General features: G+C 37.1%; 1 protein-coding gene across 4 annotated transcripts in view; it reads right to left on the minus strand.

Moving 5' to 3' along the window:
- The window catches only part of cpne5b (copine Vb), a 180,134-nt gene that overhangs the window by 54,237 nt on the left and 105,096 nt on the right, over positions 1-20,801 (minus strand). For all 4 annotated transcript variants that reach the window (XM_051911629.1, XM_051911630.1, XM_051911631.1 and 1 more), the window contains 2 exons: positions 6,513-6,616; positions 5,671-5,775 (listed from right to left, as the gene is read on the minus strand). In XM_051911629.1, the coding sequence (XP_051767589.1) occupies positions 5,671-5,775; positions 6,513-6,616 (209 nt within the window). The remainder of the gene's footprint in view (positions 1-5,670; positions 5,776-6,512; positions 6,617-20,801) is intronic.

Here is a 20,801-nt window from a genome sequence, read left to right on the forward strand (position 1 = left end):
ATGTTTCTATTGCTATTGGTTGAACAAACGGGTAGTCTCTTGCCACTGACCAATGTTTAAGATATTTGTCCCTCTTTTTTGAATGCAGGCACTATGAAATGCCTCACTTCCTGATTTGGCGTGGCATTCGGCACATTTCAGTGGCGTACTGCAGCGTGGTGCCTGTCATGAAAGATTAACCCTGGTGAGCAGCTAGAGCACACAGGCAAGAACGCAATTTTGTGACAAACGGTTTTGGTTCCCCAAGCTGATTGGTCATGACAGGGTGGTGACCCTCGCTTTGGGTTGCCAACTGTTATGTATAATACGGAATCATCTCGTATTTAAGACATCAAAGTAGCGTTCTGTATTAACCCTTTAAGCCCTGAAGGCATTTTTAGAGTTGTTTTTTTCTGAGTGACATGCACAAAAGTAAAGACTCATAACTCCAAAACTCTAGCAAGGAGAGTCAAAAGGTAGGTATCGTTTAATAGAAAACTTTTTACATTTTTTGAGGAAAAAAAAAAAATGATTACATTTGGACATTCCCATGCTGATAAAATCGAAAAAATAATATATTTTTTATTATAATTTTACATATCTTTCTTATTTGACATGCAATAACTCAGAAAGGAAATAAGATAGGATGAAAATTCTTTTTTGATGAAGTTCCCATAGATGTGTGCTGCATACAGTAATCAAAAGTTACAGCATTTGGAAACAATGGGCATTTACTAATGGGCATTTTTAAAATCGTGCCTCCATGAGGAATATCTCGTGATTGACGTTATTGGATTATGTTGATTTTGGACTCACTTTAATCGGGGGCATCCACTGTAAGTAATGATGTGCCATTTTCTATGATCTATACATGTTTCATGAAGTTAAGAGCGAAAAACATCATGTTAGCGCCTGTGGGATTTTATGTGTCATAACTCCGTGAGGAATATCTTGTGATCGACGCATTGGATTATGTTGATTTTTGTTCATTTTAATCGTGATAATCTGCTGTAAATAATGCTGTGCCATAATCCAAAATCAAAGCATGTTTCATGAAGTTACTTACGAGCGAAAAAAGTGACATAAATGCAGCATCCCTATATTATTTAATATGGGTCTTGCGGGGCTTCACATACAAAAACCTGTTCAGTAAAACAATTGTGCTTGTTGTATTCTACTCCGTGAGACCTTTCAAATGACATATGACACATGACTATCTGAGCTGTATGATGCTTTTGACACATTGCAGTAAATAGTACAAAAAAGTATTTAATAAATTATGATTTTTTTTTCTTCTATTTATCAGCAAATAACTACTGCTACTTAGGAGTTATTCAAACTGGATACATTCATTGTAAAGTTCAGACTCTAAGCTTTCAAATGACACCTATTTTGTGTTGATCAAGGAAGTAGTTTTGAAAAATCTGATTATCAAATTTTTCCTAGCTAGGTGGCACCCACGGGTGGTACACTCCGTTTTAGAGGGACTACTCAGCACTCGTTAAGAAGCTGAGTTTCTAAGCTTTAAAAATACACTTATTTTGTATTTAATTCAGGTGATGTTTGGGTCAAATACTGACAAACCCAACCAATTAAGGTTGCATTTTATTTTACAGTATGTGCACTTGTATGTAATATAAGGTAACTACATGGGTTAAGCTTAGGTTTAGAGGTAGGTTCAGGGTTATTACATAGTTATTACTCAGTATGTACATGGGGAAAAGGACTGTAAAATAAAGTAATACCAATTAATCAAAAAAAATTAAACCAACGGTTGGGTTTGTCCATATCTGACCCAAACAATGGGACATCCCAACATTTTTGGGGGGTGGGCAGGCAGAGCATGCAGTACTGTAAGTACTCAGTATGTTCTTAGGCAAGTTCTCTTTATCTTTCTTTTTGAATTAATTTATAAAGCTTATAGCAGTCTCAGGAGTATATAGGGAGGCAAGGGTCAAGTTCACGACTGATATTCAGTAGTTCCTCTGAGATTTATGTGGTAACCATGGAGACGATCTGCTGGCGTGATCACAACCTCATATGAGCTTAACATATTTTAGTTACATTATACATCATTATATCTGATGTTCAGCCATTGTTGGTATGCAAACTTCTTTTGAATAAGCATTTTAAAAGGGACATACTGGCTGGCCTATTCTTTTCATCACACTTGTTGTTGTAAATAGAACTAAAATAAATGTTTAAGTACTAAAATGACTAAAACTGAAATAAAAATAAATGAAATCTAAACAAAAATATAAAAAAAACTTGTTCTGCTTTGAAATGTGCTTTCTGTGTCGGAATGTCTGTTTTTGTTTTGGTCTGTGTGATCCCGCCCACTTGCCAATTTATCCAATAGTATTTCGACACCCCAGTTTGCCAGTTGGCGGAAAACACAGCATATTCTAGCCACGGAAGCCAGCAAACAAACTGGGTCAGAGATCACAGATTCTACCCAACCTAAAAAGCCTCGGCATCCATCTAAATTCTCTGTGAACGGGAGCATATTAAAACATGGATAAATCATCTTGCCTTACATTGTCAATTGTGCTCACTCCTGTTGCTGGCAACCTGCGTTGAGTCTGAGGATGAGCGGGAGGGGGAGGGGGAAACAACTCTCTCCAATATTTTGGATTTGAACTGCAGTACCCATTTCAACCGCTAGCTGTCAATAGTACATGCTGCACCTTTAATAAATACTATTGTAGTGTCTCAGCCGTGTATCATTCATCCCTCCACCAGAGGGAGGCATCACAAGAACTCTAGTTCCTACTTCCTGTGTCACTAGTTCACTTCCTGTTTGTAGATTTTTAAACCATGCTCTCAGTAGCCATCTCAGTAGCCATTGTGCACCAAGTTGTTTGCCAACTGCCAATAAACCAATGAAGAAGAAGATGATGAAGATGACGACATCACTGTGAAGTATTGCCAGTTCACCTGCATACCAGGTGTTTCTATCACTACCATCTTGTCTCATGTGCATGACCCTTTCACTGTTCTCTGGATGTCTTTGGATTTGTTTGCTGTTGGACTGCCTGTTTGGGTTTCTTGATCTCTGCCTGGACATTGACTACATTTTCCTGTTTAATGTTTGGTTTGTTTCCTCTGGACTTGCTGATTTGTTTAATAAACTCCAGCAAATGGATTCTAAAATGCCTCCAGTAGTGGATCTGTTAACACTATATTAGTTTACAAATAATACTAATGTAACTACAATAAGCAAGATGTATTTTTACTGTTAGCCATGGTGGAACGAAATGTAATTGCAAAAATAATGACTGTTTCATAAAACTGTTAACATCTGTCTATAAATGGGTGTTTCTTAAACAATAGTCATTTTTGGGCTGGTGAAAGTCTTAAAAGACACTTTTTACACTCACTATATTTGGACTTATATTTGCACTATAAATGCACCAGAGGACAATTCTGGATATAGGACAGTTCATAAACAACATTTCCACTACAATGTCATTTTCATTTGTGGAGGACTATTTTTTGGAATAAAGGCTAAGGTTAATTTCATGGCTAGCATTTTAAATACACTAATTTCCCAAACCTAAATAATATTTTCACACCTTCTGGATAATTTTACAAAATTACAGCTTGGATGGAAATGCACAATACAATATTCTGTTCAGAAATTATATTTACCGTGATTTTTCTTTATTTTCCTCACATCCAACCGAGGCTCATTGGAAGAACGTGCCTGTGGCAACATTTCGGCAAAATGATATTACGTTGCACATTTCGTGCTACTTTCCAAGTGAAATGTCCTGTGAGCTAATTTTCTTTGAAAGAGATGAACTTAAATGTGGTAATATTTTATTCTGTTGGTTGTTGTACGTATGGTGACAATGAATTTTCCTGTGTGTGGCGCTTAAGTTGCTCTATTGCATTTGAAAATAACGTACGCTAAACCCTACCCTAAACCTAACTGATAGCCAAGTTTCCATCCAGTTTTTGCAATGTTTTATCAACAAAGCAAATATAGCGCAAAAAAAATATTTGTGAAATTTGCTGTCTCGAGGCTGTTTCCAACCAGTTGGCCTTTTACCAATAAAATGGTGTGCATAATGACGTCACCCCTAAAAAATGGATTGTCGCATAAGTTTTGCTATATCGCTAAAAAAACTCTGACCTTGAGCCGTTTCCATACATAATTTTGCGTATATTGCAAATTCTTATAGTTTGCATCCCAAATATTTGTAAAATGTACAGAGTAATGAGACGATTGAAAGTCGCCAGTAGGCTACTGCTTATTTTCACATATGTTATTAAATAGGAAATATAATAAGACGGTGAAGTGGAGCAGCTCGTCTGACAGGACTTTATTGCCTTTTTTTGACGAAGCGCAGGTTTGGACACAGAGCAGCTCTTTTGTCCTGTATGCAAAAACGTTTAGGGTCCATAAAAAGACTGGTACAGTGAAATATTCAGTCTTTGCTTACTGCAACAATCTTTAACGCCTTGAACATGCAGTCTAGCCAGTCGCTGTTTGATGCGGCCGGGAACGCATTCAAAGCAAAAGAGTTATTCGTTCTGGTTTCAGAGTTCAATAACATCAAACCGATCAAAAACATCAAATCGCTGTTGATTTTTTTTTCAGAGACAGCTGGAGCTGTGCACTGAAACATTTTATTTATTTAAGTTTATTTGTTTTTTTTTTTTTAAAATAGTCTGCATTAGCTAAACTGAGGCCTAGAACCGCTTCTGATCATGAAATCAAAACAGAATCACGATTTTATGACAGTAGGCTACTTTTATTTATTCAGATACAGAAGTAACATTTCTGTCTTTTATTTTACCTTTCTTTCTGTCAGCGTTGAAAACTACAACAGTCTTCCTTAATTTGACAGACACACCACTTATTTTCTCGAGCTGCAGAGATTTTAAAGACACTATTTTCCTCATCTTTGTGATGCACCTTTGAACTACGGAGCTTTAACGGGAGCCACAAACGTGGACACTGCATGTATATGCTAATTCTGTCATGTGACACCACATTTATTTGCGTTAAATCCCTTTTTCTCAATAAAAAGTGTTTCCAAAACAATTTTTGTGACCGCTTCTGGACTAGATGTTCTCCCAGCTGAATCTTTTCAAAACTTCTTGCCTTTTCAGCCATTTGTTACCCCCGTGCCAACTTTTTTGAGACCTGTAGCAGGCATCAAATTTGAAATGAGCTCATTTAGTGGATAAAAGTGTAATTTCTCCGTTTAAACATTTGTTATGTTATCTATGTTCTATTGTGAATAAAATATTGGCTCATGTGATTTAAAAATTTCTTTAAGTTTTCATTTTTTTCAAATTTAAAAATTTGAAAAAAACTTTTCCAGAATTCGGGTTGTAGAATTTATGTGCTAAATATAAACGGAAAAAGACTGTGTGCAACACTGTACCAGGTGAGCTACCGAGCAAGTTTACTACATCAGAAAAGCCACACATATAAAGCTGATTATGTGACGCAATAGTAATTTACTGCCACTGTAACCCCTCAGGTCCTACTCGCCCCTCTCCGAGTGGGTCTCGAACCCGGATCCTTGGCGTGAGAGGCGGGCGCACTAACTCCTTGGTAACCAACTATACTTAACTTTTAACAAAACTTTATAAATAGCAAAATTGTTGGTTGTGACGGAAATGGTGCATTATATATAATTTTCACACAATGAAAACATAAAAATAACTACTTACCTGTCATAGTCGCCATTGCAGAGAGCTCTGACTGGAATGGTGAACGGCTGCCAAACAGGGTTGAGGGTGTTCTTCACCACCTCTGTCTTGTGGCAGATTGTAAACCTTCAAGTTGAGAGAACGAACAGAAACACAAACACATAGAGGCACTGCAAAACTTCTGAGGAAACTTAGACTGACATCTGCCACCTGCTCTGTTTATCTAATTTTCAAAGCTGACAAACCATATGGAACACAACATCGGGTAAAGTGTTAGTACGTCTAGAGACATCACATTAGTTTTTTAGATTTCTCTTTACATTTCATGTAAATAATAAAAATGCTCTCCATAGGTCTTAAATTCTATTTTTGCCTAATTATCAAACTGCAAAAATTAAGATCCTTCTGTTCTATAAACAGAGATTACTTAACATTTGATAATTAGCCCCTTCATCAGCACCCAAGAGCATCATTAAAACACCCTAAACCTGTTTAAGCACTTTCTGACTCATCCAAGCCTCTGCAGAGCTTTGCTAGTTGCTCCACTGAGTATTTTTGATCTGAAAGACAAAATGGGCAAACTACAAGATCACGGCTCTTCTTAAGATACGCTGGTCATTTAAGTAAAAAGGCTTTGATGGGAACTCTGGGTAACACCAGAATAGAAGGCCTTTTCCTGTTCCTCTGTATGCACACAGAGAGTCATTTCCAGCCCATAAATTTCCCACAGAGCAGCGAAATGTTTCGCCAGTCTCACAGTATGTGGGTGAGGTTGGGTGCTGAGAATCATGGGAAATATTCCTTTCACAGTACGTATGGCTAACACAAAGCTGTGGCGTTATAAATCGATGTAGAACACTTACGTGCCGTCTTCGTTGCTTCTGAAGAAGACCATGAAGGGATCCGATTTCCCGAAAAAGTCCTTCTTGTCCAATTTGTTGGCACAGAACTGCATGGTTGCACTGTCCTAAAGAATGGGGGGAATCAGTGTCGCATGGCAAAACTGTTTATAGATATATTTCAAAATGACCTAAACATACATTGGTAATTTATAAATATAGACACATATTTCCATAAAAATACCTTTTTAAATTTACTTATTTTAATAACTTAAGTTTCCGTCACATTTTTCAGATAATTGTTATATATTTTCAAGTAATAAATAAATGCAAAACATTTTTTTTTTTTAATTAAAATGAAAATAATATAAAAATGTGTGTGTGGACAGGTATATATTTATACCTGAACATATTTATTCAGACACCTTGAACATTTCATTCATTAATTCAGTTTATTCACTATAGTTAAATAATAAAATATGACAAGATCTCAGAGTTAAACCTGTCAGAAAAAATTAATCTTAATTATGTCAGATAACACTTAAGCAAAACATGGTCAGGGCAAAGTGTCTGAATAATTTTTGGTTCCAAATTTTTATCAATTTTACTGGTAGTCCACTGTATGAAGAATTTTTGAGTATAATATGTCACAGTTTACTTTATTTTGCTATCCTCACTTACATAAATGAACTATAGTGTCCTGCACCCACTAGTAAAAATATATCAAAAATATCAAAAATGTCTGAATAATTTTTGATTTGACTGTATGTATGTACGTATATACAATTATATAATAATATTTTTTTATTTTTTTATATTTTAATATAAAAATGTGTGTGTATGTGTGTGTGTGTGTGTGTGTGTGTACAGGTATATATATTTACCATTTAAATGATTAAAAAATTTTTTAGAAAAACAAATCAATATAAAATATAACATTTGACCGTAAACCATGCTGCTTACAACACAAATTAAACATATATTTGAAATATATTTTGGTCAGAAAAAAATGCTGTGTGAGCTGTGCTGACATGACAGCAACAACACAAAACCTGCACTGAATCGTGCAATCTAATGATTACAATGCAGAGAGAACAGATCCAAAACACTTTCATCTAATTCATCTGGGAGAATGGGAGGCTCATTACAGAAGGATCAGTGATCTTGTAGATGCGAACACTCAGAAATGGATGAAGCTTTGGGATTTGAGCTCTATTCAGTAACAAAGAGTGCTGGTCTGTGATCTGCTTCACTTATCATTATGAATATGACCATGCCTGCCATGTAGAAACAACTCTGGATCAGCAGTTTCATGCTGCGATAATTTTGGAGGCGCATCAACTCATGCTTGTAATTTTTGGATTGGCCCTCGAGATCAAACGTACAGCACATTCAGCGCGGAAGATGTGTCTAATTCAACTAGAACGAGGCTGTTTGAAATATATTGTTTTACCCTGTTATTAAATTAGACTGCAAGTTCTGAAGGTTTGAAAGTTTTATAGACATTACATAAAGACAGTTAGTTGTACAAACACTGACTGAATATCTAAAGGCTGTTGTTTGCAGGAGAGTTTTCCCTGAGGAGGCAAAAGAGGCAATGCTTCCTCGACAAATTTGGATGAGAAAATAATCAAAAGTTCAAAAATAAAACAAGAAAACTGCATAATTTGTAAACTAATTGTGTTTTCTATTTTTCTAAAGAGGCAGTGTCTTTTTTAATAATGCCTGTCTGTCATCCTTGTGGCAAAATGTCCACAAATTGTCCTGAATGGATCAAATTAGTGTAAATAGTTAAATTAAAAACTACTTACTCACTGTGTCTACACCAGAAGCGAGCGGCACGACGCAACAAAAGCAAATAGAATCCATTATAATCAGTGATGCTGTCTACACTGAATTTGGCACGATGCAACAATACAAATTCTTGACAATAATCTGATGCCCTGTTCTATTTCTGATGTACTTCAAGTGCTCAAGCTACTTCTGGCATAAAGAACAAATGGATTTGCGACGGTCGCTTTGTCGTGTCCGGTGTAGACACGGTGATACACTACTGTTTACAAGTTTGGGGTTGCTAATATGATTGTTCCTAAGATGAAAGAAGTCTCTTCTGCTCACCACGGCTGCATTTATTTGATTAAAAATACAGTAAAAACAGTAATATTGTGAAATCTAAAATAGTTTGTTTTCTATGTGAATATATTTTAAAATGTAATTTATTCCTGTGGGCCAAAGAGCTGAATTTTCAGCATGTTTACTCCAGTCTTTAGTGTCACATGATCCTTCAGAAATCATTCTAATAAACATTTTTTTATTATTATCAATGTTGAAAACAGTTGTTAGAATGAAACAAATCAAATATATAAAAATAAATGAAATATTTTTTAGATGAAATGTTTTTTTTACTTTATTGTAGTAGTTACTGATTATTTTACTATAATTTTGAAGCAATTTGAAAATGTTTAAAATTGCATAAATGAGACTTGAATGTGAATTGACTGCATTTAATAAACATTGATGTAAACATAAACATAAACATATAGTACTGAAATATTATAGTATTTAATATTATAGTATTAAGGCCCCAGTATACTTCAAGTGAAATCGAAGAACGAACTGGAACTGCTAATTTCAAACAAAATCAGGCCAAAACAAAGTTCGTATTGTGTTCGTTTCAGGAGTTTGAAACAGCTTGCCAAAGCTAAGCTTCCGGAAATCTTCGCTCTGTCTAGTAAACACCTTCAAACTATCATTGGTTTGGGGCAATTATGTAATAAGTAGGCGTGGCTCTGAGGCTCCACCTTCTTTGACATGGAAATCTTCTCCAGGTCATTTCTTCTGTTCAGTCCCTCGAGGTCAGACGTCCATGAATAAAAACATAAACACACTGGAGAGCCGCTTTATAGTAGAAAATGAAGAAAGTGTAGAAAATATTTTCACGTTTAGGGCTGTAAAGTTGCTTGTTTTTAAACAATCTATTGTATAAAGTGGTATATGAAAAAATGTGACGTGCCAACTATTCCACATTGCTAAGATCAGATGCTTTCTTAACTACTGTTTTCTCATCACTGTCATTTTTGTTGTGTTTATTTTGTTATTGAAAGTGAAGCATGCAGCACATATTAACATATTCATCTAAATGTCGCTCTCAGCAGTGTGGACGGCGTCAGGATGTTCGCTAACAGTAAATCGCTCTATGTTCCGGGATTCCGCTCATGCCGCTCATCCGTCAGGATGGTCAGACAACAGCTCCGCGGGCTTATTTCTTTGTAGCTGTCATTACATATATTTATCATTTTGAGCAAGAATCAAGGCTTTGTCTGTATTTTATGTGTTTTGGACAGTTGGACAGGTCTAAATCCGGGTGATCACTTATATCAATGTTATATGTATCATCCAGTCTTAAAACTTGTATAGTTTTTGTCAGTGTTTATTTAAAAACACCCAATTATGCAGAATATAACATGGTAAATATTTCATTGATGAGTATAACAATACAATATATAGGGTATGATTTTACCCCAAAATCCAACATATTGACAAAATGATAACTGCAAATCCATGTTTCTCTTCCTGGAGTGCAGTTGTTTCTGTGAATTGCAGCAATCTATTTGCTTGACCCATTTGACCCTCAAAAACGGAGACTTTTGAAAACGCTGCAGACCCCGTTTTAGTTTGAAAACACCGGGGTTGCATTTCAGTATAAATGGACCACTTTTTAAAACCATGGCGTAGCTGCCCATGTTCGCTCTGCGTATCCTTGACGACCATGTAAACAATAACCTGTAGACTGAACTGCAATCTTTGCCTGTCTTTGTTGTCATTTTTAGCAGCCATTGTGCAGTTAAACTCCGCATTTTTTAATACTGCAGCTGCCTACATGCGCAAGAGGCAACTGTTTACACTTGTACGCGGATACCCGGTGTGCATGAATGGTCATGTGACATGCGTTTTCGGTCCTGTAGTGTAGACGGAGATTGTTTCTGAAACACTGTGGAAACACCAGTGTAGACAAGGATCTTTTTCATTTTTAAAAAGCCATTTTAAAACGAAAACACACTAGTGTAAAAGGGGCTTTAGTTTGGTTTTGTTCTGTTCCTGTGATTGTTTGTTTCTATGGTTACCAATTAGTTTATTGATTAGTCCCACCTGTCTCTTGTTAAGTTCCTTGTTATCCCTGAGTGTTTCCAGCCCTCGGTTGATTCAGTTTTTTTTGTCTTGCATTGTACCTCTGTTATGTACTGTGTGGATTAACTTCACTGTTTTGTGTTTATTAAAAGAAGTACTGCAACAGATCCCTCTCCTCTTCATTTGTTTACCCAACTGTGACAAGTTTCCCGTCCATTTAAAATAACTCACTAAACCCCTCAGTTTGCCAGCAGCGGTCAGAGTCTCTGTGCTGCTTTGTTGATCGACACTGTTCAAATGAAAATGTCTGAATTGTCTCATTCTCAGTTCTGTGATAACAGAGCTCCCTGGAAATCAATTTTCACTTCCCCTGCTAGTCTTCCCCTGTGAAATTATTAGTATTTTTCCTGAGTTTTAAGAAAACTTCATAGTGTTGATTTAAAGGATTTAAAGGAATAGTTCACCCAAAAATCCCTCCTGTGTATTTGTCACCTCCCATCCTGTGTATTTGACTTTCTTATTTCAGGTGAACACAATCGGAGTTATATTAAATAATATCCTGGCTCTCTCAGCTTTGTAAGTGATCAATTACTGTAATTTAATCACTTTTCCCTTGTTAAAGTAAGGGATTACTCTTAGTTTTTCCTTTAAGATGGTAATTTGTCATTGTTCCTTGCATATGAACACTGTTATTAAACATTGTGTCGATTAGCTCCAGACGCTTCCAGAACTGAGCAAGAGACTTATACCATATTATCTGAGCTTCATTGCACACTCACAAATGAGCCAAAGAGCAGAAATACTGCTGGACTTCTTCAGTAAGTGGACTCGAGAGAAACAGCGCTCAATAAAGAAACAGCCACAAAAAAACAAACAGTTTTTAAAGCATAACATGGCTTTCAGAACACATTTAACTTCCATAACCCGGCTTCCAGAGAATAAATGCTTGTCATATTTTATAGAAAGTTGGAACTTGTTCTTATTCATTTTATTCTGCTGCTCTTATGATACATGTACATGAGACATGTAAAGACAACTGTGCCTAGGGTCATGAAGATCACTAACGCACCACATGTATCCACAAACCCATATGTCATTCTTTTTATGATTTACAGCACCATTGGTTATTATATGTTAAAACATGAATCATGTGAAGTTTGTATAACTGCTCAGTGTGGATGAAGTTTTCATGTTCTGTTCCAGGGATGTGCTGTCAAAACTTGAAGGGAAAAGATATCACCTACATTTTATCTAATTGTGCTTGCAGGGGTTTATTATTGTATTTTAATTATTATTATTATACAAGGAATTATATAAGGAAACAAAGGAGAATCAACAGCGTCGCAGATGTGAAGAGTCTTTCCGGAATTTAGGACTCACCTGTGACCCTTACAAAAGTTTCTTACGTATATATAACTAAATGTGTCAAAGACAATCTCTTTGAATAATCTAATTTGCATAAAAAATTGAATATTGACATGTTTTAATGTTGGGTCAACAGGATTATCTGTACTGTTAACCTATCGGTACCTGTAGAAATTACGTCAACTGATTATCCATGTGACAATAAGCACTAGTGTTTCTGTACCTTAAGTTATTTTGAGGCTGGATCCTCTTATTCATTTCTACAGCCTTTGGAAGTGTGGAGAACTTTGTCTTCAGTAAACAACTTTGACTCCTGGTCTTATTGGTCTGGAGCATATTGGTCTCTTTATGGGGTCTAACTGTAACTCCAGTACAATAAATATATTTATAAGCATTAAATTAACTAAATTATTTTTTTTTCCCCCTCACACACTAAGTTTGAAGCCAATATGATTTTTTAAACATAAATTAACATTTTTATTAAATATGCATTAAATTGATTGAAAATGCATTAAATTGATTAAAAGTGACAGATATCAGTAAAGATTTATTATAATGTTAGAAAATATTTCTATTTCAAATAAAAGCTGTTCTTTTGAACTTTCTATTCAGAGTCCTGAAAAAATGTATAAAAAAGTAAAAAAAAAAAAAAAAAAGAAATATATATATTTCCACAAAAAATATGAAGCAGCTAAACTGTTTTCAACATTGATAATACTAAGAAATGTTTCTTGAGCAGCAAATCAGCAAACTGTAATAATATTTCACAATATTACTGTTTTACTGTATCAAATAAATGCAGCTTTGATGAGCATAAATTAGGTTCATTCTGCTTTCATAGTCTTTGAATAAAACAATTACGCACCACATGCCGGTTTCAGACTTTCAGTCAGGCAACATGTTTTACAAGTGGATGACAAAAAGCGAGTTCTTAAGAGTACAGCGTGTTTTGCAGACCACATACTCTTGCGTGAGCGATTGCAGGGCTGGACTCATGGCTAATCTAGAAACAGCCCTGTTATCTACACAGCTCTCCTGTCAAAGCACTAGATCGCTCTTAGTAAACAACTTTTGTTGTTGCAAGCTCTGCGACCTGCAGAATACTGATGACATGCTAATAGACATTTACTGCTGATGAGTGCAGATTCAAGTGCATCATACACGAAGACGCTCTGCTTCGAGAGCAATTAAACGTGCGCTTGCTCTAAAGGCGAATTCCTGGACTGCTATATCAACATATTCTGAAAGCCTCTTTCCCCTCTCTAAGCGCTCGTTACTGTCCTCCAAAGTCACTCGCCCTTGTTCCAACAGCCCAACCCTTGTGCTTCCAGCTGTCCAGATAGCGTGGCATTACAGATGAGAGCCATCACGTCCCCTCTATCACCATCCCATAAAAAGCCCAGTGGCAAATGATGCCTTAGTGCCTTTTCACATGACAACCTTCAGGAATCTGCCAGCTGTAGAGCGACTTAACACTTTAAGAGCAGCTTTAGGGTTCTCACTAGAAATCATCAGTGACATCCGCTGAAATAAGGCGGTATGAATATCTGCCTGAAGCGCAGACACCCTAAATAGGGCCCTTTATGAGAGAGAGGTAAAGGTAGAAAGTTCAGAATGCACATGGATTGACATGCAATCTCCACCCACACACCCCTTTACAGCTAAAAATAATGCCTCTCCATGCCCCAAAGCCTCATAAATATGTTCTGCATTCCTGGATATGAGGGCTATAAAGGGGAAAGATGCCGACGTTCTCCTTCTGCCAGCTAAAACTTATTCTGATCACATCAGACGGCAGATTCTCATTTACCGCTTTTCCACCAGTACGAACCAGGTGCTACAACCTGAAATGCTGGGATGTTTTTTTTTAAAAATTTGAATAAAATGAAAACTAAAAGACTTTTAAATCACATGAGCCAATATTTTATTCACAACAGAATAGGTCTGTAACATGATTAGATATAAAAGGGATGTCTTAGAGAGGCAGAGTCTCTCAGAAGTAAAGATGGGCAGAGCTGTGAAAGAGTGCGTAAAAAGATTGTGGAATACTTTAAAAACAATGTTCCTCAACGTCAAATTGCAAAGGCTTTGCAAATCTCATCATCTACAGTGCATAACATCATCAAAAGATTCAGAGAACCTGGAGAAATCTCTGTGTGTAAGGGACAAGGCCAGAAGACCTTTATTGGATACCCGTGGTCTTCGGGCCCTCAGACGACACTGCATCACTCATCGGCATGATTGTGTCACATTACTAAATGGGCCCAGGAATACTTCCAGAAACCACTGTCAGTAAACACAATCCGCCGTACCTTCTGCAGATGCCAACTAAAGCTCTATCATACTAAAAGGAAGCCATATGTGAACATAAGCGCCGTCATGTCCTGTGGGCCAAGGCTCATTTAAAGTGGAAAAGTGTTCTATGGTCAGACGAGTCCAAATTTGAAATTTTTGTTGGAAATCACAGACGCTGTGTCCTCCAGGGCTAAAGAGGAGGGAGACCTTCCAACGTGTCATCAGCGTTCAATTCAAAAGCCAGCATCTCTGATGGTATAGGGGTGCATAAGTGCATACGGTATGGGCAGCTTGCATGTTTTGGAAGGCACTATGAATGCTGAAAGGTACATAAAGTTTTTAGAGCAACATATGCTCCCCTCCAGACAACGTCTATTTCAGGGAAGGCCTTGTGTATTTCAGCAGGACAAAGCAAAACCACATACTGCAGCTATTACAACAGCATGGCTTCGTCATAGAAGAGTCCGGGTGCTGAATTGGCCTGCCTGCAGTCCAGATCTTTCACCTATAGAGAAAAATATGTCAAAGATGACCACGAGCTCTTCAGCAGCTGGAAACCTATATCAGGCAAGAATGGGACCAAATTCCAACACCAAAACTCCAGAAACTCGTAACCTTGATGCCCAGACGTCTTCACACTGTTTTGAAAAGAAGAGGAGATGCTACACCATGGTAAACATGCCCCCGTCCCAACTATTTTGAGACCAGGCATCAAATTTGAAATGAGCTCATTTTGTGCATAAAATTGTAAAGTTTCTCAGTTTAAACATTTATGTTATCTATGTTCTATTGTGAATAAAATATTGGCTCATGTGATTTGAAAGTCTTTTAGTTTTCATTTTATTCAAATGAAAACTTTGGGGTTGGTTCAACTGATTTGGGTTTGGGGTTGGTTCAACTGACAAGCCTTCTAAGAACCGGTTTGCCTTTCCACGGGCTAGAGAGCCAGCACAGAGCCAGGTCTTACATCACTATATACGTCTCATCTTTCACAGCAACGCTAGTGCGGCAGCGCCAAATACAAACACACCAAGCTTGTTCGAGATGCATTGGCTTCTTGCAGACCGATCGGCGCATGACATCAAAGCACTGAGAGAGCAATCCAAAAGCACAAGGAGTTGTATGCTCTACAAACGTTCCTGCGGCACTCCGATGTCACACGCTGAATGGTCCGTGCAGCTCCGATGCATCTCGAACAAGCCTTCCATCAACAATGATGGATTGCATTACTATTGATGCTATTGGTTTTGCGAACCTACATCGGCATCCAAACACGGCGAATCCAACGCGTTCGTGCAGCTCGCCGTAATATGTATAGACGGAGATTACAATCGAGCTGCTATTAGCTCGATTAGCTGCTATTTCAAAAATGGCGGTCACAAGTTTCTTGTTGGTCACGGGAACCCTGCCCCCAGCCCCTGATGCAAGCGGTTCTTACTTCTAGACCAGCAATGTTTTGGTGCTACTTACGAACCACTTTTCCTGGTTCAGAGCTGGTGTTTTGGGTGCTGAAAGACAAAGAACTGATTTGAAACTAGGCTCTGGCTCTGAAAGAGCACCCAAACTGCCTTGGTGGAAAATGGGTAATTGAGGCAGCGACTCTTCCTTGCTGGCGCTCCTCAATGGCTTCTGCTTCAAGACCCAGATTTCACATTAAATATCAAGTGGTGACCTAATACAGTACCAAAAAGGTTTTATGCAAACATTTTGTTTAAAAATACTCATCCATGCTGAAAGTAAACCTGTATTTAAATGTAGACAGTGTCATATTTTCATTATTGTAATATATTCCATGTCTTTGTGGTTTTTGCTTTGGACTTTTAATTTGTACTTAGTTCTTGTTTTTTGTTTCCTGTTCCCATTGCAAGATTTGCATCTGTGTTCATTTAAACACCTGTGTTTTCAGTATTCTTGGTCAGGTTTTGTCCATTGCTGGCATACTTAATTTTATTCCTGGTGTTTCGAGTTCCAGAGTTTCTTTGTATTATGTTTTTATTTTTCTGTTTTGTTTTTTTTTCTTTTAATCTCACTTCAAACGTTTTGGTGGCCCTTAGGGACCATGAATAGAAACGTCAACTTTTTTTGATAATTATTGACTATCAGACTCCAGAGAATCTCACTGCACTGGTTTGCTTCCGATCAGGCCAAAAATGTAGGATTAGTTTGCAAAAGTAGGTTTTTCAAAAAATCAAAAATTCCCCAAAATTTCATACTTTTCACTGCTGTAGTGACCCCGTCAGGCCGATCGGGTTGAGCCTTGCTGACATTGTAGATGGTGTGAGTTCTACCAGCCCTCAAAGTTCTATGACTTGTGGTTTGGTCTGCCCGATCACTTTTAGGGGAGAACGCTGATCCTTGGAAATTGTAACAATTACAATAGGGTGTCAGAGCTAAGCGCTTAAACCCCTTTATGTGAGGATGGATCTTAAAAATGTATTAAAAAAAAAAAAGGCAAGTATAGAAAGCCAACTACAGGAAGAGTACCTGGACATATTTCCTGGACATTTTTTGTCACAATCCTAATCCTAAATCCTACACTACCTTAAAAATCAGAGGGAAAATTTAGTTGATAAGAAAAATTCAAGCCAGAACCCTGAAATCTAATTGTTTGGTCAAGAAACACTAAGCCTAATTTAGTGTGGGGTAGATACATTTGTATTTGTAGAACATGAGCTTTGTACAAACCAAGTGGCTATGTTTTTGATGACCAGATACAAGAACTGGGAAGTGTGCATGAATAATATCTCCAAAAGAAGAGATTTTTCTGGCTCAAAATTAATCTGAGGTACATTCTGCTCTTAAGAAGCAGCAAAATTTAGAGCTGAAACAAGAAGTCAATTTGGTGTGAAAGTGAGGATAGTTTATAAGAAAATGATGTACGTGTGAAGTCAGCTATCGACTCTCAGGCGGCTTTCAGGGGTCAGTCTGAAAGAGAGCTGCTCTAATATTGTCAATCATCTTTGGGCTTTGGTGCTTTAATATGCTGAATTCTAGAGACAGACTAAGACAATGCCAATATGGGTGTTAAAAAAAGATCAATATTGTCTGTGTCCTATTTTCTTTTCTCTGAAAGTCAAACGTGGGCCCTTTAAACCTGGACACAGTGTTACGGTTGTATTCACACCAGGAAAGTCCGCTAGTTCACTTGCTTTGGTCTGGACCAAATACAATGTGGATTTTTTTTTTTTTTGTTTGGTGTGGTTCGCTTTCACACTGCCCTTTTTGCAAGTGAACCAAAATTTGTAAACAAAACCACACGTGTGCTAAGGTCATCGATTCATTGGACAGAATTTCTCAAGCAGAGAACCGTACCAGAGTTCGTTTGGAACCGGACCGAGGCCACCTCTTCAGCTGGGTCTCGGTACGGTCTCGGTACGGTTGTTTTGTCCGAGTGCAATTGCTGTATTCACACCTGCCTAAAAAGTCCGCACCAAGGGAGGAAACGAACACTGCTTCATGAAGCTTCGAAGCTTTACGAATCTTTTGTTTTGAATCAGTGGTTTGGAGTGTGTATCAAACTGCCAAAGTCACGCCGCCCAGCGGTGAACCATTGAAATTTCGAAATGCTTATCACGTAACGAAGCCTCGTTTAATGAAATCACGTGACTTTGGTGTTCCGAACCACTGATTCGAAACAAAGGGTTCGTAAAGCTTCGAAGCTTCATGAAGCAGTGTTTTGAAATCGCCCCATCACTAGATATTGTCATAAAGTCGTTATTTTGTTTTTTTGGCGCACAAAAAGTATTCTCGTCACTTCATAACATTAAGGTTGAACCACTGTAGTCACATGAACTGTTTTAAATATATCTTTAGTAGATTTCTGGGCATCTGAAAGTGTTAACTGAACTAACCCTTTAAATGAAGTGACACTACTTACTTAAAGCGATAATTCACCCCCAAAAAAATGAAATTTCTGTTATCATTTATTCACCTGTATGACTTTATTTCTCTTGTGGAACAACAAAAGAAGATATTTTGAGTATTTTTTTTTTTTGTCAAAGTCAATGGGCTCCAATGTTCCTTGGTTCCCAACATTTTTTTAAATATCTTCTTTTGTGTTCAGCAGAAGTCCTACAGGTTGTGTGGACTATCCCTTCACTGTAAAACCCAACGAGTTAAGGTCAAACTCACTGCCTTAATCCATTTAAGTTCAAAAAGTAATGTTTATGAGTACTGTGAATTTATTCAATTTGAGACAACATAAAGAGAATAATCCTTAACATTAAATTATCCACTTAATTATTTTGTGTAGCTGAAACTTAACTGAATTGCATAAAACCATTAAAATCAGAATCTTTAAATTAACACAGATCTCTTATGGTTAATTGTTAGTTAGCAATAGCACGAGCACACCTGCTTATACTGAAGTAATTAGCGAAGAGACTCGCTGTCTCATTTTATAAAATTATTCCTTATGAGGCGTAAATTACTGTAATTTCCTTCTTTGCAATATAATGGGAACTTTTCTGAAATGAGGCAGTCTCAATGACTATATAAAAAAATATATCTAAAATAATTACCTCCTTAATTAGCTTCAGTGTACAGTAGCTACCTTTTGTTAGCACTTTGTGGCGTAGCTATAGTAACTACACTTTAGAGAAACTTGACAGTATTTGAAGTACTTCATATTGATTGTAACTTGGCCAACTACAGTTTCAAAGTAGCTTCCCAGCACAGTTAAAACTCATCTCGTTGGACTGAATTCAAGTTTTTATGGGTTTGCTCTGTTTAATGATTCTTGTCAGCCTATAGCAGGAATGAGCAAGAATCATTAGTAAGGAATTTAGGGATTGATTTTCCCATACACTGATGGCTCATCACAAAAAAACAAGGTTTTCCCACCTCTCACGCTCAGTACATTATGCGAAACACAGGCCTGAGTGTGTCGTTAGATGTTTTTCTAGAGAGCAAGGGCTCAAGGACATGAAGCATACATTATATATAAATATAAATGTATCAGAGGGGGTAATCAATTACAAACCGACTAAATGTAAGTCAATGAGAAGAGGCTTGGTCGGCTAAATTTTAATCAGTTGGTTAGAAAAAAAAAAACTCCACAGGAATTGGCACGCAGTGACAGATCATTAACATGGCTGGTCCATGCGGTAATATGTTGGGCAGAAAATCCAAAGTTTGGGAACATTTCGAGAATGACCAAAAAAAGATGATGTGTGACCTCAAAAATTACTTATTTAAAGTATTAGTTCACTTCTGAATAAAAATGTACTCACCCCCATGTCATCCAAGATGTTCATGTCTTTCTTTCTTCAGTCGAAAAGAAATTAAGGTTGAGGAAAACATTCTAGGATTTTTCTCCATATAGTGGACTTCACTGGGGTTCAACAGGTTGAAGGTCCAAAATGCAGTTTCAGAGCAGCTTCAAAGGGCTCTACGCGATCCAAGGCGAAGGTCTTGTCAGCTAATGTAGCCTATTTTTATTTTGTCATTGAGTTTTCATTCAATGTTATAAGGCTACTTGTTTGTCAGCCTGATTTGTTTGCACTGATATATATTTTTTAAAGTTTCAGTTTGCTGTATATTTATTTATATATATATTTATTTATTCTTTTGTTTATAATTTATATTTATGCCCAACATTTTAAAAATATTTTCATGAATTTCTTCTTTTTTTCTTTTTTCTTTTTTTTAAAGATAAGGCTGTTTTTTATATTATAGTTTACTAATTATTTTATTTGCATTCTGATCTCAGAAAAGTTAATGCGATGTTTGCCGGTGTCGCTGCGGCAAGCTTTATGTGCTAGAATGCACTAACCATTCAGAAACGTCCAGTTTCATTCTAAAAGTTGTAACTTCTTCCTGAGTCTCTCCATCAGTGTCCGACTCCAGTTTGAACAATGTAAGGCTGAACACCGTTACTGACAATCCTCATTTTGGCTGCGTGAGATTCTCCAGCTTTGTTGTTGTTGAGCAACCGAAGCACGAGCTGTTAAAGCTCCGCCCTCTTCTGGAAAGGGGGTGGGGAGCAGCAGCTCATTTGCATTTAAAGGGACACACACAAAAACGGTGTGTATTTGCTCACACCCAAATAGGGGCAAATTTGACAAGCTATAATAAATGATCTGTGGGGTATTTTGAGCTGAAACTTCACAGACACATTCTGGGGACACCAGAGGGTTATATTACATCTTGTGAAAGGGGCATTATAGGTCCCCTTTAATAAAAGTTGCCAGCCACTGCCAGCATTTTTGGTCATTTTCACAAAACTTTCATGGCCCCCAGAATATTATGTTATATGAATATCTGAACCAGTATATCAAAAAAGAGTTTTGTGTTTAAATCTTGAATGTGGGTATCATTTAAAAAAGCAAACTAAACAAAAAGCTGAGAGAATCGCGTTTTTGTCAAGAACTACGTCCAGATCAGATTCAGAACGATGCTCAAAACATAGATTGAGTCCATCAACACCCCCAAAGACATTTAATTCAGTAATGTTTGGCAGTTTTGATTTATACTGTATGCCGTTTAATTTTTGATGATCGATTGTTTCTGCTTCTTCACCTGTGT

This window comes from Ctenopharyngodon idella, chromosome 11, assembly GCF_019924925.1.
Source record: "Ctenopharyngodon idella isolate HZGC_01 chromosome 11, HZGC01, whole genome shotgun sequence".
Taxonomy (NCBI): domain Eukaryota; kingdom Metazoa; phylum Chordata; class Actinopteri; order Cypriniformes; family Xenocyprididae; genus Ctenopharyngodon; species Ctenopharyngodon idella.